Source organism: Perognathus longimembris, chromosome 21, assembly GCF_023159225.1.
Source record: "Perognathus longimembris pacificus isolate PPM17 chromosome 21, ASM2315922v1, whole genome shotgun sequence".
NCBI classification, from domain to species: Eukaryota; Metazoa; Chordata; class Mammalia; order Rodentia; family Heteromyidae; genus Perognathus; species Perognathus longimembris.
Genome location: NC_063181.1, coordinates 7287444 through 7305981, shown reverse-complemented (window position 1 = coordinate 7305981; position 18538 = coordinate 7287444). Strand labels below are relative to the sequence as shown.

Sequence of the window (18538 nt, the reverse complement as noted above, 5' to 3'; positions counted from 1 at the left end):
AGTTCTTTCTCTGGGGTTCTACCATTCCTGGTGCTTTTTCAAGATCATTAGAGTCCAGGAGGACCAGAATGCTAGGTTTCTGCAAGACCCATAGTAAATACTAAAACTTACAGTGTCCGAATCGGAGCTTTCCTAAGTTTAAAAAACAAGGCGTTATATCTTCTTGATGAAAAAAGTTCAAGGCTAGAAGGGGAAATCTTACCTGCCTACCCTTCTTGAATTTGAATCCTTTGATGTTCTAAGTCTTGTCTTCTAGCCCGTGGTAGGTTCATTTAGAATGACCTACTTCTAAAAGTTGTTTGTGAACTATATCAAATGTGAATTCTTGTAATAGACACATCTGTATTGGTCTTTTTAGGCAATCTAGAATAGCCCTCATATTATAAGCCTCTTAAAGATTTTGATTATAGTTATAATCTCCGAGTTTCTATGGTTGATTAAAAGTTTTAAAGTGTTTCAGTCATAGCTATTTGATCATGGTGTTGAATGCCAATAACACTTTCATTTTCTTTCTTTTTTCACTTTTTTTAAACTTTGTTTGCATTTGTTTGTTTGGTCGAGATAGGATCCCTGGTGCCTGGAATGAATTCACTAATCAGTCTTTTGTTCTTGGTGGTTTCATCTAGAGCTTAGTGCAAGGGTAGACTAGAATTTTAAAAGTGAGATTCTCATTTTATTTTTAGAATTGTTCTTTTTTCAATTTCAACGGGAGATTGTAGTGGCTTTTTCAGTGCTCTTAGATTTAAAATGAGCTCAGTATACACTAAGCTCATCCAGAAAAGGGAGGACAATTTCAAGTGCACAGCACAGCATTCTGGGACATTAATGCCATCTGGTCTTTGTGTTAATTAAACCTGACTGGGATTGAAGAGTGTACTTGCATCTTGTTTATAGTGGGAAGTGGCTCTACACGCATACTCAAGGAATTTCTTATTCAGCGGGGATGTGCCTACCGCGTTATTCCTCGAGTGTCGTTAAGGTGAGCTATGATTTTGTTGTATATTACTTTATGAAAATGTTGGAATTAAATTGTGTAACTGCTGAGTCTGTGAAAGATCATTTATGCATTTTGTCATGTATTCTCAAGGTATGTCCCAGAGACTTCTATTTTCTTTATGAAGTAAGGAAAATATTTTATTTTTTAAAAAATTGTGGAATTTCATGCAGCTCTTTAGTTCCAAACTCTAGTGCAGCAAGCACATTCCCTATTTAAGATTATTAGAAAAGACAAGCATACTTTAAAAAGCAGAAAGGTTACATTTTATAGTCACCAATATTATTTCAAACATGACTAGACAGAAAGACTGGAGACAGGTTAATTGAAGTCAACTAGATGTTGTTTTAAAAAAGGAAACCATAGCTCTTTAACTGCATTGATAAGCTACTTGACGTTTAATGTTTGAAATAGCTTTAGCTGATTTTAAAAAATAAATTACTTGAAATTTCACCCCTAAGATTCAGATTACTTTTGGAGTTAAGAAACCTATGTCTGAATTTATATTTCATTTGAATTTTATTTATTCCCCTTTAATAACAAGATATGAGGACTGTCTTTAAAGGAGTAAAAGATAATCCAGTTTTCTACTAAATTTTTCTTGGTGTGTTTTTTAATCTCTTAAACTCTGATTTACCTAATTAATTTTCAGTTTGACCTAGTTTCTTTCAATGACATAGCTTTATCATCGAACTCTCTGGTTAAAGACCACAGAAAGCCTTTAACTTGATACTATTCGAAAGGCACACCGATTCTCTTCTCATGTTAGCCCCAAGCTTTAAAGAAAACCATGTGCTTCCATTGTCCAGGTGAAATTTCTTAGCATAAAGTATCTGAAACGGGTGTCTCAGTACAAATAAAGATATTTCTGTAATGCTATTTTAATATTCACATGCATTTTCATGATGAAGAATGTTATTGTGTTCGCCAAAACTTCTTTTGCTACTAGAAAATAAGCACCTTTTAATTGTCGGTATGAAAACACCTCTAGTGAACACCTTTACCTTTAAATACTGTATAATTTTTTTAAATAGTTGAATAATGAAGCTATATCAATGTAGGTTGGAGTTCAGAAGGATCTCATATCCAGAGACACACCCCATGACAAGAAAGCCCCATTGCACATTCAATATGATTATTTCTGAGAAGTGTTATTCACACACCTTCCTGGCTGCTTCAGCAAGTGAAGATAGGACAAGAAAGCACAGGCCCCTTACTGTACTCTGTCAAGACAGGCTTGTAGTTCACAAAGCACAACTATTTTCTCTTCTTGTTTGTCTGACCCTTTACTAAGTCTTGAACCTTGTAATCAGTGATGGGCAAGTAAGACTCTGAGACATTACTGGCAATGTGAAGACTTGTATTTATTTCCTTCATGTTTTTGCCTAATTGCTGTATCCACCATGGTCCTGTTAAGCCTGTAGACATTTTACTTCTTAAAAATGACTACCCAGCCATTTATTTTAAAGATATTTTATGCCCATCATTTGATCTTTGGTGACTCTCCATTTTGATTCTCTATCATTTGTGATATGTTAACCAATGCAAAAAATGTTTTACGGGCTGGGAATATGGCCTAGTGGTAAAGTGCTCGCATCGCATACATGAAGACCTGGGTTCGATTCCTCAGCACCACATATATGGAAATGAGCTGGAAGTGGCGCTGTGGCCCAAGAGGTAGAGTGCTAGTCTTGAGCAAAAAGAAGCCAGGGACAGTGCTCAGGCCCTGAGTCCAAGCCCCAGGACTGGCCACAAAAACAAAACAAATAAAAAAATAAAAAAAAAATAAGTTTTACAACTCACATCAGCTAAATGAAATGAGTGAATACAAAGTGCTCTGTCAGCTTTGAATAACTTGATAGCTTACCCCTCTTTGGAAATTTTTTTTTCCCCAACCAAAACATGAAATACAAGTGCGAGGTACGATAATGACCAAATCTGTCAGGAATTTTATGTCTTTGATCTTCAGGGATTTTATTCCCCCATAATAAAAAGTCCCACCACAAGAAAATATAGCATTGTTTTGTTGTGTGAGAATAGAATTGCAAACAAGAGCAGTGTAATCGTTTTACTTGTATCCCCCTTAGAATATCTGGTGCCAAAAAGATAATCAGCCACATTTTTATCAAGGCTGTAATAAAACACCAAACACAAAGTGGTCACTGCCCATTAGGAGTTTATTTCTCACTGTTCTGAAGGCTGTGAAGTCCGAGGTGTAGGCACTGTTGGATTAGGTGTCTGACCAGGGCCCAGTGGGTATCAGGGTGACTCCTGCCACTGTGTTGTCACCTACTGAAGGTGCAAGAGGTCCTTCCTGAGGCTCTTGTGAAAGGCACGAATCCAATTCCTGAGTGCTTTTCCCCTCGGTGACTTAAAAATCACCTCCAGTCCTTGGGAGTTCAGGGCTTCCAAAGATGAATTCTGCTGGACACAGGCCTTAATTGCTTTTCCTTAGTCCTAAGAATGAGTCTATGTGAATGCAATAAGTGTTACTGTGAGACACACACACACACACACACACACACACACACACACAGTGCTAGTCATTTCCAAGTTCCTTCTGTACAGAAACCGAGGTGATGGGGAAGGAGCTATTTAAGATCCATGATGTCTCAAGCAGGGATTTGTGAACGAGGAAGTAAAAAGCAGGTCCTCCAACCATTTGTGCAAAGTACTCTATGCATGTAGTACCATGTGTTCTCTTCTGAAAGTTGGTGATGAATATTTTTAATCTTATCGCTTTTCTTCTAATTTAATAAATAATTTTAGTCAAAGTTTTTTAATTGAATATGCATTTTTTAAAAAAAAATCAGGATCTGCTGCCTGACACCAACATAGTGGCAAACAGAATGGCACACCACCTTGGGCACAACCTTGGCCTGAAGCACAGTGACAGCGCGTGCACCTGTCCTTTAGGGCAATGTGTGATGGACAGAGAAGGAAGGTGAGGCGTATATTCTCTTCTCTAATACCTGCATGTGCTTGTTGTGTAATGTCCAGGTGAGCTGTATTATTTTAGGGATATTGTTCTATGCAGTGGAATGTCCTGGAAGCTCTTCTACAAAGCCAGACAAGGTGAGAAGTCTACTTTTTAACTGAATCCTCTCAGCTCGTCTGGTCTTTTTCTAGTCATACGCTGAACACAATTCTAAAACTGTACCTATGCACACAGGAAAAGAGCATGACCATCATTAGCACTGATCTCTACCAAGACCTGTAGGGGAGAGGTGGGTTTGGCATGGCTTGGTTTGCTCTTTTTAAGCTATCGTTGTCTTCTATAGGTCTTTACAGGCATGCTATTCTCAGCAAAGCCTTCCCAGGACATCTGACCTAAATTTCCAGTCTTCTTTCATTTTACACAAGTCCTGGCATTTTCCACCTTCTCTTTTCCTATTGTTTTGTTTTGTGCTTGGTAGTTATCACTAAAGATTATAGTCTGTGTTTTGCTTACTGAGCTTCTTCATTAGATTGCTTTTCTACCAAAACATAGATTTCAGGAGGCCAGAGGATTTTACCTGGTACCTATCACACTGCTGTTTTCTAGAATAGTCCTCGATGCATGCTAGATATTCCAGAAATAGTCATAGGACGAATGAATTCCAGCAACCTTTGGTTATACTGTGTATTATGTGACCATAGGTCAACTCCTTCTACAGCAGATACATTGTGTATAGTAAGAAAATAGACTGTGAATGATTATCAGTACTTCCAAATAATTGATGAAGTGATTCCAATTAGTAAAGCACTCAAGCACCTGACATATGTGAAAACTCAGTAACCAATTCCCAATATTATTGTCTACATAACAGGCAATGTTAGCAGAATCCTGACACCCTAATTCATGTAATTTGAGTCTCTAAAATTTATTTAGCCAATCATCATGTTAAGAAATTAGGTCAAAGGAGTCAAACAAAAGGAAGGTAGAAGGGAGACAAATTTCAGTTTAGGAAAGAAGCAGTTAGCCTTCCTAAGGATATGTATGGTGTCCCTGAACAGCTTGTTTCCACATTCAACGTTCACGGAGGATTTCTGGGTGCCAGGCACCACACAAAGCAGTAGGCATTTTTTTAAACGCGGAGCGTGCTACATTCCTTGACTTGTGAGGTTCGCAACACGGCAGGAATGGCAAACGCAGGTTGATAACATGCCAAGGAGATCGTGTCAGAGCTTTAGGAATCGCATCACACCTTAGCATTAATAATGAAACCGCAGATGACCAAGCTGAGACTCAGGAAGGGTTTGTTGGAGGATGCATTGCCATTGTTTTTGCTTAAATAACACGTCAGGCCATGACTAAAGAAGATACTTCCAACCCTATGAAGCCCGTGTCCCGTTCCACTCCCACGGTTAACATGTGCGTTCTCAGTGCCGCCCACCACGCGTCAACAGGCTAAACCCTTGTTTTCATCCTCTCCATAGCATCCCAGCGCTAAAATTCAGTACGTGCAGCCAAGCCCAGTACCAGCAATACCTGAAGAATGTCAAGCCCTCGTGCATGTCCAACATACCGTTTCCTGACAGTTTTAGTGACTCACCATCTTGCGGGGACAAGAAAGTGGACGAGGGCGAGGAATGTGACTGTGGCCCTCTCCAGGTACCTGGCGCTGCCTTTCAGGGACAAGGTTTAGGCTCAGCTGGAACCGAGGCAGCCATGTCTAATCACACCAACTATGTGATGCCTTGCAAAGCTCGAAATGAAATCAGGCTTTATTATTTTTTTTTCTAATTTGGAAACCAACGGCTGAGGCAACGTCATTTCAAAGCTTCTTAGGAAATGATGACTTGTGCATGATGGTTTTTCTAGGGAACAGCAACCTCGCATTTCCCCAGCGGACATTTTAATTGGCTGGTGTTGTGAGAAGAACCCACAGGTACCATTGAATCTGACCTCTCAGACACAGCAGGATGTAGCTAATCCTACAGTATCTCTTACGCTCTGTCAATTGCGCTTTACTCCCGGCCTTCGGAGGCCTGTCTGTAACGCAACTGGACAATTCCCATTCGCACAAAAATTTTCCTAACAGAACAAACATCCTTGAAACCTTTCACACACTTCATTGCAGACTTGGTCTGTGGAGCATTTAGGAAAAGGCTTTGAGGCAAATGCTCAAATGAGCTTGCTTTTTCCCAACATAGAAGCTATTCCCCTCAGAAGACTGTCAGTTGAGCAGGTGTCCTAGATAACCTCTGACTCAAATTCACAAGTGCATGTAAGTCTCAGGGGAGTCGTGAAAACATGGCGCCCAGTGAACAGGTGTGGCATGGGGCCACCACGCCACATGCTGACCCATTTCCAGAGTGCCGTTGCTCTGCTCCTCCGAGTACCATGTGGTAGATGCCACGTGTACCTCTAACTCATATTCGTCAGAGAGCGTAAAGGGATGCCACTTGTCTAGAGGATAGAAGAACGGATCTTCCAATGGCTCAGATGGCATCTGGGCAAGGGCCCTATGGCCTCATTCGAGCCCAGCAAGCATCGGGTGTGATCACATGGCAGCTATTTGCTATTTCCTTCGCAGTTTTAATTTTGTTTGAGCAGGTGGGATGTTAGTGGCCACCCTGATGTTGTTACTAGCAGGTGCCTTAAAAAAAAAAAGTCAGTTTTAACTACTTGGCATATTGGGCAAAAGATAGTGTCAGACCTTTAGGAATCGCATCACACCTTAGCATAAATGATGAAACAGCAGAGTCCTTCAGGGCACGGGGTCCATGGGGAGAATGGAAGGACCCAGAGTTTGGACTCTCGATTCATGTGTGTGCGCACGCGCAGGCCCTGGGGCTTGAACTCAAGGCCTGGGCATTGTCCCTACGCTGTTTTGCTTAAGGCCAGTAATGTTCTACTGCTCAAGCCACATTTCTACTTTCAGCTTTCATGTGGTTCGTTGGAGACGAGTGTCTCATAGAGTTTCCTAAACAGGCTGACTTTGAACCATGGTCCTCAGATCTCAGCCTCCTGAGTTTCTAGGATTGCAGGTGTCAGCCGTCAATGCCTGACCTGCACTCTCTATTCATGACTAGGAGAGCTCCTAAGCTGTGGACACAGCTTAAAAAAGGAAAGAAACTCAGTTAAAATCTCCAACAGTAATTGTGACCGGCATCCCAGAGCCATTTGCATTTAATCCTGAAAGTTCCCTCCTGAAGCACAGCTAATCACCTCATCCAGCAGGAATCAAGATGCAAGCCTATTTTTGCTATTCGATTCTGATTCTTCTTTCTTCCAGGAGTGCACTAACCCTTGCTGCGACGCTCACAGATGCCTACTGAAGCCAGGATTCGATTGTGCACAAGGCGCGTGCTGCGAAGCTTGTCACGTAAGGCCCTTGGGGTGGGGGGCGGGGAGGGTTTCTCTGTTCTCAGTTCCGGTGGATGAGCCACCGAGGAGCTGCCTGACCTTAGCCGAGCCTCCATTACGAACTGCAGGAGGAAGCAAGGCCTGCGCATACCAGAGCATCCGGTGCTGCTAAGGATGGGACCCAGGGGAGAAGTGGCACGTGTTTTAGGAGTGAAGTCACGTGACTGGTGCCCCTCTTCCTATGTAACCTCAACTGAGAGGAAAGTTGTCATCCAGACAATAATGATGTTAAGGAGGGAGGAGTTACACTGGGGCTGCCAAGAGATAATGGCTCGTTGGTGGAGGGAAAATGACAAAAAAACATCCCAGATGGCTCTCTCTCTAAGGGTTTCCCAATACATCTTTTACCTCACTGGATCATGAGCTCATAAAGAACAGAGCCGTTTACACACATCTTCAATTCTGGCCAGAACCCAGCACACTTAAATGAATGCTGAGCAGCTGGGTGACAGAATGGATCCGTACAATACCCTCTGGTAAAGAGGGTATTGTTCCCAGTGCTTGATTTCCTTTTTCCAGGCAGATGTGTGTAGGGCATTGGAGAAAAGGTCATGCCTTAATGCGAGGTGTGTGTGTGTGTGTGTGTGTGTGTGTGTGTGTGTGTGTGAAGATGAGACAAAAGTACACAAGAATGTGTCTCCATTTCTCTATTTTATGTTCATTCTGCTTATAACTACTTGCCACCTAATCATGCCCAAAGCCATGTAAGCCCCAAAACCTTTACAAACGAGAACAATTTTCAATGTAATAGAGAAGGAAGTAACTGTTGCATGGCCAAGACATTTGAGATAAATTAAAGGAGCCAACTTGCCGCTCTTCTGTAGCACAGGTGTGCACACCTCTGTTGGATGTGATTGTCTTTAACAGATAAAGAAGGAAGGGTGGACATGCAGACCAGCCAAGGATGAATGCGATCTTCCTGAGGTTTGCTCCGGCCACTCCCCCGAATGTCCTCCGGATCAGTTCCGACCCAATGGGACCCCGTGCCGGAATGCAGAAGGCTACTGCTCCCTGGGGAAATGCCCCACTCGGGACCAGCAGTGCCACGCGCTGTTCGGTGACGGTGAGACGTCTGTTACTATCCTGTAAGAATGTGGGGTAAGATCGGAAAGCATACCACCAGTGGCACTGTCCTGAGGAAATATCTAGAACCCTACCTCTAACACTGTTCCTTTTTTTCTTTTTATGTCTTGATTCCTACCTTAAGCATCCTAACTCGATAGGATGAGTGAATAGTTACTCCGTTCTGTTCCACTGCTATGTAACGCTACCTTGATACTAAACGTTCAACTGCATTGGAAAATAAGGTGCTGTGTGACTTAACCATGTTTGTGGCTTCCTTGTCTTATTTTTAATCATAATTTCACATCCCAGGAGCAAAAGGCAGTCATGACACCTGCTACAAGATGAATAAGAAAGGAGACAGATTCGGCTACTGCAAAAACAAGGGGAACAGATTCCTTCCTTGTGAAGAGAAGTAAGTGGCTTCTGAAAGCCAGTGCTATGGCTCTTATGACAATGGTTGGCCTCTTTTGCCTGAGGGATTGGGGAGAGAGGGGAGCAGGAAAGGAAAAAGCCCGACTCCCAGAAGTGTTTACATACTGTGTTATCTGGAGGTCATGGGGCAGAAAAAGGAAAAATGGAGAGATTTAAAATGCTTATGGAGGAAAATAACATCACAGAAAAAAAAAAGGAATGAGTCAAATGGAATGAAGGGAAAGTTAAAAACAAACAAACAACATAGTGAAGGAAATAAAGTCATAAAAGGAAAGGCAGAGTTGAACTTAGGGTGGGTAATTCAGAAGTTTTATCTGCCAGATAAGTGGATGAGCTTAAACACGCTTTAGGTTTGGGCAAGTGGTATCTGACAAGGCTTGAATGTGTGAAAGGAAAAACAACAACAACAACAACAAGGTTTAGACTGAAATCCACAGCCACACAAGCCAAAGGTCAAGTTCAGCTTTGTTCATAATTATACTAGGTAGAATGAAGGGTCGCTTCCCTTCTTTCCTTCCTTCTTTTCAGTTGCCACCTGCATGTAAAACGTGGGTTACAATATTAGAATCTGACAGGCCATTCATCAGAGTCAGCCAAAACACCAGAAAGAATATGAAGAACCTCTACCTATTCTCATTAAGTCATGCACACTTACATTCCCAGCAAGGAAAGATTCTTCTATGAACTTGGACTGACTGATACCAGCACGTGAGGATCGCAGGGAAATACTTTAATTATTTTAAACACCTTATTCATCGCAGTTCCCAGACTCAGGACTTCAGCAGTGCTGATGTGTTCTCTACCCGCTCTGCATGCAAAGCCTGGGCCTAGGGAAATATCACTGGGTTACTGTTCTTCCAGCCTGGCCTCTTTACTGACTCCATATCTAAGAAGGTCCTCCCTTTCCTGCAGAGACGTCCAGTGTGGGAAGATCTTCTGTACTGGGGGGCAGCTCCTACCTCTCCATGGTGATGGCAAGACCTATTACTTGAAGCTTCCGCCGCAGAACGCTACCGGCCAATGCAGGGCCGTGTTTTTCTACCATAATTCTGCAGATGTTGGTCTAGTAGATTCTGGAACAAAGTGTGGAGATGGCATGGTAAGGTGGTAACTGTTCGTTTATTAAACTTATGGTTCTGCTAGTCAGAAAACATTATTGAATTCTGTGATGGGTTCCAGAGGGGCAATCTATGGGAAAACGGCCGTTTAAAAAAAAAATTGAAGCAATAACACTGTAATAGTATTTTTGTTTGATTGTAGTCCTGTTAAGTGATACATAGTTGCTATAAATATCCTTAATTAGTATCTTATATTAGGCATCTAATGAAATCAGATATGGCTTTCTTTTCTAATTAACGTGACTGCCACATTTTTCATGTATTTATTCAACCACTTTTACTGGGCAAGTACTAGGATGTCAGTAACCATACTGACACAGATGATCAAAAGAGGCATTCAATAGGGCTGGGAGTGTGGCTTAGTGGAGAGGGCTCGCCTAGCATGCATGACACCCAGGCTTTGATTCCTCAGGACCACATAAACAGAAAAAGCCAGTGACTGGCTCCGTGGCTTAAGTGGTAGAGCGCTAGCCATGAGCAAAGGAAACTCAGGGACAGTGCCCAAGCCCTGAGTTCAAGCCCTACGACAAACCAGAAATTAAAAAAAATCATCATTCACCAGACCCGTTCATATATTAGATTAAGCCATTATGATCCCACAGGAGTGCTTTCTAGTACTATGATGGAATGTTTGAAGTGTTTCCTCTGAACAAGAAGGAAGAAAGAAAAAAAAAAAAACAGAAACAATAGGAAAAAAATCACATACATTTTAATTCAACTACAGAAAATCAGTCATTCTAACGCAAGTGTTGCCTTACTTCCAGGTATGCAGCGATGGGGAATGTGTAAGCCTGGGAAAGGTCTACAATCCAACAAGCTGCTCTTCTCAGTGTGACGAAAATTCAGTAAGATCTGGCTACTTCTAAAATTAGTATGCTACTGGCCCCTTATTTACATAGTCTTTATTCTTGCACATTATAATCAGATAAATCGATGAAAATAGAAAGATAGGTAGATAGATGGATGGACGATAGATTTTGGCACGTATCCTCAGTAAATTCAAGTCAAAGAGTCAAACTAGATGTTATTAAAATGCATCCCAAGCAAGTGTTTTGTTAGCTTAGTAATCTAGAAACTTACCCAGAGATGGAGTTTAACCCTGAAGGCGAAAGGTTCATCTCATGATAGCACCTATTAGTACAAATACATCAATGTCAACAGTAGGCTAAAGCTTTTCAAACTCAACTCTATTCAATGCTGGCAGTTCATGATATGGGGTGGCATCTTTCCTAACTCCAATTAGTTATGTGCTGAGACTTCTTTAGATATGTATCAAATAATTTCAAGTACTGTATATATATGCATGTATGCAACAGTCACACTTCAGCTTTGGGAAAAGACCCATTTGGCAGACAGGACTAGGCACACTGATATTATGTTAGGGAAAAGGGGGAAAGGCGTAGCTTTAACTCCCCATAGATTCCCACAGAGTTGGATCTGCCCTCACACAGGGCTTTGTTATGAATTAAATATCCTACCACCATGTTTCCCATGTCAGTAACCCCCCCCCCATTATTATTAAGCTTAGAGTGGGTTTGCATTCTGACTGTCATATGTCTGACTGTAGCAGAGACTATTCAAGAATGAGTTCTGCAAAGATAAATCCTCCGGTCTTGTTCTGTAGATTTCACTTTCCTGTTTTGACAGATTTCTCCAGCGATGGTTACTTCTTGTGTCTTGTTTGCTTATTTTCATGCCTCACTGATTTTTGTGTGTAGTTTAGCTCACTGATCAATACAGGTGCTGGTGTGTGTGTGTGTGTGTGTGTGTGTGTGTGTGTGTGTATAAATGCGTGCACAGGTGTGTGTGTTTGATATGACACTAACATTAGCCTTAAGTGCAGTAAAACAAAAAACAAACCGTGGACTGACTACATCAGTCATTTGATGAGAGGATCTGTTAGCGGTTCTTCCAGGTGGATGGCCGCGAGCCGCAGTGCCAGTGTGCGGAGGAACAGACTCCTACAGACTGGGGAGGAGCCTTCAACCTCAGCAGTAAGCATCCGGGGCCCAAGGTCTCCCGCCGATCGCAGGGGTGCCCCGTGGGCCCGCTGCATGTGTGCTGCGTTTCTCCGCGGGGTCCTCGTCCTCTGTGCCCATGCTTCAGGACTCAAGCTGGATGTGGTACGGTGGCCCCCTAGAACGAATCCAGCCTCTTCTAGTGAGAGGCTGTTTATATTTTCTCAGCCATAAGGAGGAGTGAGCTAAGGCAAAGGCAAATACGGTGTGTCGTCGCTCATTTGTGAAAAGCAGCGGTGGTGCTGATAATGATGATGGGTGGCAGGGGGTGGAGGAGGGAGTGTCTGGGAGGAATTAGCAGGAAGGAGGAGAGGGACAAGAAAAGGTGCTGAGGGGTGGAGAGGATGGAAACTCGTCACGCTCATACAAAGGCAGAGTCATGAACCTGCAGTTGGCGAAAGGTGGAGGGAGACAGGCAGGGAGGGATGCAATTATTCCGTGTACACTGCAGGCACGGGTGGAGGTGTCGTAGTGAAATCCCCCCTCCTGTTATTAATGTGCAGCAATGCAAACTTCAAAAAGAATCCGAACAGCTCCATTAACTGCTAACTTTGCGTTGTTGTAAAGCGGATGCCCGGGCTGGGGGTCGCGTGTTCAACGCTGCAGGCATTTCCATAGCGGTCGTCCTCATCGTCCTGGTGATTGCTGGTGTGGCAACCGTCACACTACTAATTCGCTATCAGAAGTGCATCCGGTGGAAGCACATCCAGAGGTAGGTCTGCATTTCCTGGAGGTGGGGGGAGGGAAGGGACCATTATGACAGCAAAAGTGTTGCGTCTGTTAAAGACTGACTCAGTGGAGGGAGAAAGTCTAGAGATGGTCTAGAGATCTTGCAAAAACACTGATAGATCAGTGGTTCTTCCCCCATCAATACTTTACTGCACCTGACCATCTGTGATTCCGAAAGGCTTTTACATGGCTTCATTTTAGCCACCGTTTTACCTCTTCATTTGTGTCCCTGTTCCACGTTCTTCTTGACAGCCCTCCTAGAGAAACACAAGGAGTGGAAAATAAAGGCTACATCGCTGAAGACCAACCCGGGACAGAGCCCGTGCTGACAGATGCTCACCCCTTACATGTAAGCAAGTTCTGTGTGCCTTGGTGATGAACGGATGGAAACATCCTTCCTGTGAGGGTGTGTGTGTGTGTGTGTGTGTGTGTGTGTGTGTGTGTGTGTGTGTGTGTCAAGTTGAACTGACCCTAAGCTGCCTGGGGTGGACAGTTAACTGAGAAGGTAACCGTATTGTGCTGAGAAGCAGTTTCACTCAGTTTGCCCACCAACAATGCTCTTGATCTACTGTGGGGCAAGGGAGAATGGCAATCGGAAGCCACCATAGAACAGTAGCCACGAGAGGAGTTCAGACACAGATGTCTATTGACCAAAGAGAAGATATTTTGTGCATTCTTGGAAAAAGTACACCTGGATAAAAAGAGTCTAAGCCAGAAAACGAGCCAGGAAAAATCACATGAAAAATCACTGACAGGTTGACACTGAGCTGGTAGAGATAAGTACATTCTAAGGAATTTATGTATCAAATGACAAATCAAAATGGTATTGTATACTCTAAATGCTGATTAAAGAAGAAAATATCCAATTAATGATGGAACCCTTCACTGTAAGAAATGAGAAAAGACCAAGTACAGATTTAAAAAATACTAGTAAATCAACATCTCTATAATAGCTACATGGGGAATGAAGATCAGGAAATTCAAGGTTCAAGGCTGACCTGGGCAAAAAGTAGGATGATCTTTCACAACCAATAAAAAGCTGGGCATGGAGAAATGTGCCTGAAAGCCCAGCTACACAGGAAGCATGAATCCGAACATGGCTCAGGCAAACTGAGGTATAAATACTACAACATCCTATTTTAAAAAATAAAGAAAGAAAGTCTGAGCATATGGCTCAAATAGTAAAATGCCTATGGAACAAGGTCAAAATGTTGAGCTCAAAAGCATTACTACAAAAACTAAAGTAGAAAAGACACTAGGAAAGAAAAAGGAACGTAAAGAAAACCCAGCATGGGTCGAAAGCAAATGAGAAGTAAATGACAAGTCTTTTCTCTCTCTCTCGCTCTCTCTCTCTCTCCCTCTCTCTCTCTCTCTCTCTCTCCCACACACACACACACACACACACACACACACACACACACACACACACACACAGTAAGGAAAAGCAGAACAAATCAATGAAACCAAACGTTGCTTTCCGAGAAGAGTCATAACATAATAAACTTCTAGCCAGACAGATCTGGAGAAAAGGGAATTTAGAGTTCAAACAGGATCAATCAGGAAAATAACGGCAGTGGAGATTCTACACATATGAAAGTAACCATTCGAAAATATTACAAAGAAGTATTATTTCCATATATTTGACAATGTAATAAAATAGAAAATTTCTTGTGAGAGACCAATCACCAAAGCTTATTCTGGGCTCTATGTTAATGGTCAGCTGGGGGGCAGGGGGCGGGGGTGGTGGGGGAAGACCCCAATGATTTTTCGGATCCAGGGACGGTAGGTGGCTATGGAATTTCAAGATGAAGACTATTAACGTTATTAAAATTTGAAGGCTCCCGATGAGTCAGGGAGAGACACCTTCTCTTCTCTACGTGCCTGCTTTGTACACGTTAGACCAGAAGACAGCTGTCCATGAAGAATAGTGTTTTTCATATCTTCAGTGGGTTTTTTTTTTGCCTTTCCTAAGAAAATATTGCAAGGAAGGCTGGCAGATGTTTGCTGAGGGTGTAGCAAATAGTCATAGCTGGTGGAGTAGTGATGGTTGGTTGACAATGTCACTTTGCATTTGCAGAGAACTTCAGAGTCCTTGGAGAATCTTCCGGCTAGCTTCCCAAGCCCTCACTACATCTCGCTGGTATGTCCCAGTCACTGGGTTATGGGAGTCTGCACCCATTTCCTTAACAGTGTCACTACCTTTCTTCTACTTCGCCATACAAGCCTTTTGTTTGAAATGTTGATGTCTTCTGGTTTAGCGTGAATTCTTGCCAAGCAATTCAGGTGGATTACCACTAATATATTACTTGCGGCAATTACGTCGTCTGTCTTTTCCCTTGAATTCTACCCACGAGTATAGAATTCTCAAGGGCAGACACACAAGGATGGTTTTTCACTAAGCCGGGAACAGCGCCAGGGTGGGAAAACTCTCAGCTAAGCAAGAGCATAAACCCGAAAGACAGGGCAGGATCTTCAGCATGCTCCCCAACTGTTCATCTCTACCTTAGCTTCCTTGAAGTGACTTAACAGAGCGCGCCTCGCTCGGAACAGAGCGCTCAGCACACCTCAGATTCTCAGGGCTGCACTGTGAAATCGACAGTTCTCGTGAAGCTTGCTTTGGGAGGATGCATGGTTGGGTCAGAGCAGTGTTTAGTCCTGTATTCCCCCACAGAACTGGTGCAACCCATTGAGAAAAGCAGGGTTGGTTTTTTGTTTGTTAACATGGATTCCAGTTTGTTTGTTTGTTTTATAAAAAGTGTCTGAGTCAAAGAGAATGCTTAGAAAAATCTCTTAGCATCTTCATTCCAGGGAAGATTTCACACGTTTTATAAGGACTGGTCGTTTCTGGTAAGATTTTTCCTAACCAGCCTCCCCTTTCCAGAGAGTTCTACATACCATCCTAGAGTTTTCATGGAGCAAGGAGTGCCCAGCTTCCCGGTGTATTAGCCTACACGCATGCGCGTGCACATGTATATGTATGCATGTGTGTGTGCAAGAATAATAAATACCTAATACAATTCTTGACGCTTGACAACACACAATTTATTTATTATAGAAATCTGCGAGCAAAGATCCAAGGGGAATTACAGATCCCAATCAAAGTGCTAAAGTGGTAAGTTTGGGTGAAAAAGACCACTTCCCTTTCTTTCTAGTCAAATGCTGGTGTTCTTTTGTGTTCTTTACTACTGAGAGGGGAGTGTTCTCTGTTCCTATCCAAATGACTAGGATGGCTAATTATTTTCACTGACAATATTTGCTGAAATTTCTTAACAGAGAAATCTGAAGAACAGAGGCTTTTAAAATCCAAAAGAGCAAGCAAGAATTCAACATGCCAAACCCTTGACCCATTTTAGAAAGAAGTCAAACAGCACTGTTCTTTCATATTTTTATTGACCAAAGAATATATGTTCACAGGGGATTTTACATCTTCAATACCATGTACACATTAGAAAATTTAATGGGAAAAATGTTGATGTTAGTCAAAGCGAGAGAACATGACTGACTGGTTGGGCACATTTCTGAGTTTTTGCTTTCTTACTTTCCTTCCTTCATCTTCATTGAAGATTGCTTTCCTACAAAATATTGGGTACCAGGTTCCACCACAAAATTCTTCTTAGAAGGAATTCTGCACCATGCCAACACCCTGGGTAAAACAAGCAAGGTCACTTTTTGAGCAATTACTCCTTTCCTTCATGACAAAGCTAGGCACACACAGCAGAGATGGGAGGCTCTCCTAAGAACAGAGGCAGCGCGTTGACATTTTGTACAGGGAAACGAAATCAATTTCATCTTGTAATAGGCCTGTTCATTTTTGTAAGTCCATAAGCCATCCCAGCTTAGGCGATCTTTAAAAAAAAAAAAGTGTGAATAAACATAACACCACAGAGCCTAGAAAGGTTATTCCAATTAGTAGATGAGTAACTGGAATTCATGTTAAAGGAAACATATACAGGAAATGACTTATGTTTTTAACCATCTGTTTTTGTGTAGAGTCTAAAATTGGACACCCAAAATGGCTGTGCAATACTGGGCTGAAGATACCAAGCTGCGAGACTTCATCCTCTCCCCTAGTGCTCACTCTCCATGTCTCAGTAGTTTCCGCGATCATCTTTATCCGGACAGAAAATGTGTAGGAGAAACACTTTCTTCTTGCAGTTATTTACTTGTAGAATTCACAACCTGTAGCCCAGACATATGTGACAGAACATGTCTTGTGTCTTTGCAAATGCACTTTCATGTACTACGAAAACAAGCAGTCTCTCGGCTCTGGTGTGTTTTGCCTACATAAATGTTCATCTACTTACTTTCACGGGAATCAAAACGGGGCGAAATCTAAGAGGCAAAACATCAGGGTGTAAGGGTTCATCCCAGCATTTAACTGGGTGTAGTGACCCCTACGTGATTGGTGATTACATATCACTCACTCCTGAAATGCTAAGAAAGCAGTGACCAGCCGTGTGGTCTGATTCCATTGGTCCGTGAAGAGCGAGGAGGCGGGACCATGGTCACCGTGAGGGCGACAGAATGGTCCCCCAGACCCCCCCGAGTCAGCACCCAGGGACCCAGAATGCTCCTCGTTCGCCTTTCTAGAAGGCTTCTGTGCCCATGGCTCTGCCTGGGCCCTGGGCCCGGGGCACAGTTGGTGCACTTAGCCTGTGAACCCCCTCCTTCCCTGACACACACTCCGCTCAGCCCACTCCCTGCTTTCTAATTCCTCTCCCTGAACCATGCAGATCACGGGAGCTACTTGTTTCATTTACTGAAATCAACTCCCCAGGGCTAAATGCAAATGTCCTGCCTCATCAAAGCTGAGGCTAGCGAGGAAGAGAGCTAGCTGGTCCTGGTGACGTGTCTGTGGCCCCATTTCCCCTGCACAAGCGCTGGGGACACAGAGCCCTCCAGCCTCCCGAACATTGTGATGACAGCTGCCATGCTCAGAAAGAACGTGGCTGAGTGTGTTCTCACACCAAAGGACGCGAACTTCAATATGCTAGGTAAACCACGAGCAATCCCAGAGGGCAGCCCTGTCGTCATGTTTTTACGGATACTACTTCTGTTGCTGAATAATAAGATCTGATTCCCTTTATAAAAGGACCACTCCTCTGGTTTGTTAGTTTTGACATTATGCCCATAGCTCTTCTAGAAGATTCTCCACCATGGTCTACTTATTTCCTTGTGTGTCCCCCCTCCCATTGATGTACTTACTCATTTCTGATTCTTTGTTACTTCCTTCACATTTCTTCCCTCTTTAATTATCATTATGTCTGGGACCCCCCCTAAGTTCTTCTGCTTCGTTGAGTCCTGGCTAGTGCGATCTCTTTGGGTTCTAGCCTGCTCTTCTTTTCTTCTGCTGGCTCTTCTGCAAGGTGAGCACCTTTGTGGATTTGGGGAGCATTTTCCCAGGTTGTCCAAGCTCACGTTCCCAGGCCTTGTGAGCTATAGCCATCCTCCTTCTGTGTGCTGCGCTGCTCTGCTCTTTTCTTAGGGATCTCGGCCTCCCAGGGCTGTCCACGGCTCAGCCCTGTGGCTGGCTGCTGGTAAGGGGACCTCTGATGGCTTCTGATCAAGTCCTCAGGTCACAGTGGGAGCCCAGTCTTAGCTCCACCCTCTGGGATGGGAAGGTGAAGTGTTCGGTGAAGCCATTCTGCTCAACGTTCAAGGGGCTCAAGTGTCTCCAGGACCTTCACCCAACCCCGGTGTTCTCTAACCCTGGAACAGGGTTGTCAGGATTGGAGCCCCAGGCAGCCCTAACATTGCCTGGCCTTCTTGCTGCATGCCCCATCCTTGCACTTAGGAACCTCTTTGCCCATGGAACAGCCCAAACTCAGTC

At 43.2% G+C, this 18538-nt stretch overlaps 1 protein-coding gene across 1 annotated transcript in view; it reads left to right on the top strand.

Moving 5' to 3' along the window:
• Positions 1-16743, top strand: part of Adam7 (ADAM metallopeptidase domain 7) — a 28790-nt gene extending 12047 nt beyond the window's left edge. Inside the window, exons 10-23 of the mRNA XM_048330762.1 lie at positions 895-979; positions 3808-3938; positions 5414-5588; positions 7216-7305; positions 8214-8409; positions 8721-8823; positions 9756-9942; positions 10726-10806; positions 11877-11955; positions 12586-12691; positions 12961-13057; positions 14786-14848; positions 15764-15820; positions 16699-16743. Of these exons, the coding sequence (XP_048186719.1) occupies positions 895-979; positions 3808-3938; positions 5414-5588; positions 7216-7305; positions 8214-8409; positions 8721-8823; positions 9756-9942; positions 10726-10806; positions 11877-11955; positions 12586-12691; positions 12961-13057; positions 14786-14848; positions 15764-15820; positions 16699-16743 (1495 nt within the window). The remainder of the gene's footprint in view (positions 1-894; positions 980-3807; positions 3939-5413; positions 5589-7215; positions 7306-8213; positions 8410-8720; positions 8824-9755; positions 9943-10725; positions 10807-11876; positions 11956-12585; positions 12692-12960; positions 13058-14785; positions 14849-15763; positions 15821-16698) is intronic.
• Positions 16744-18538: the final 1795 nt, after the last annotated feature.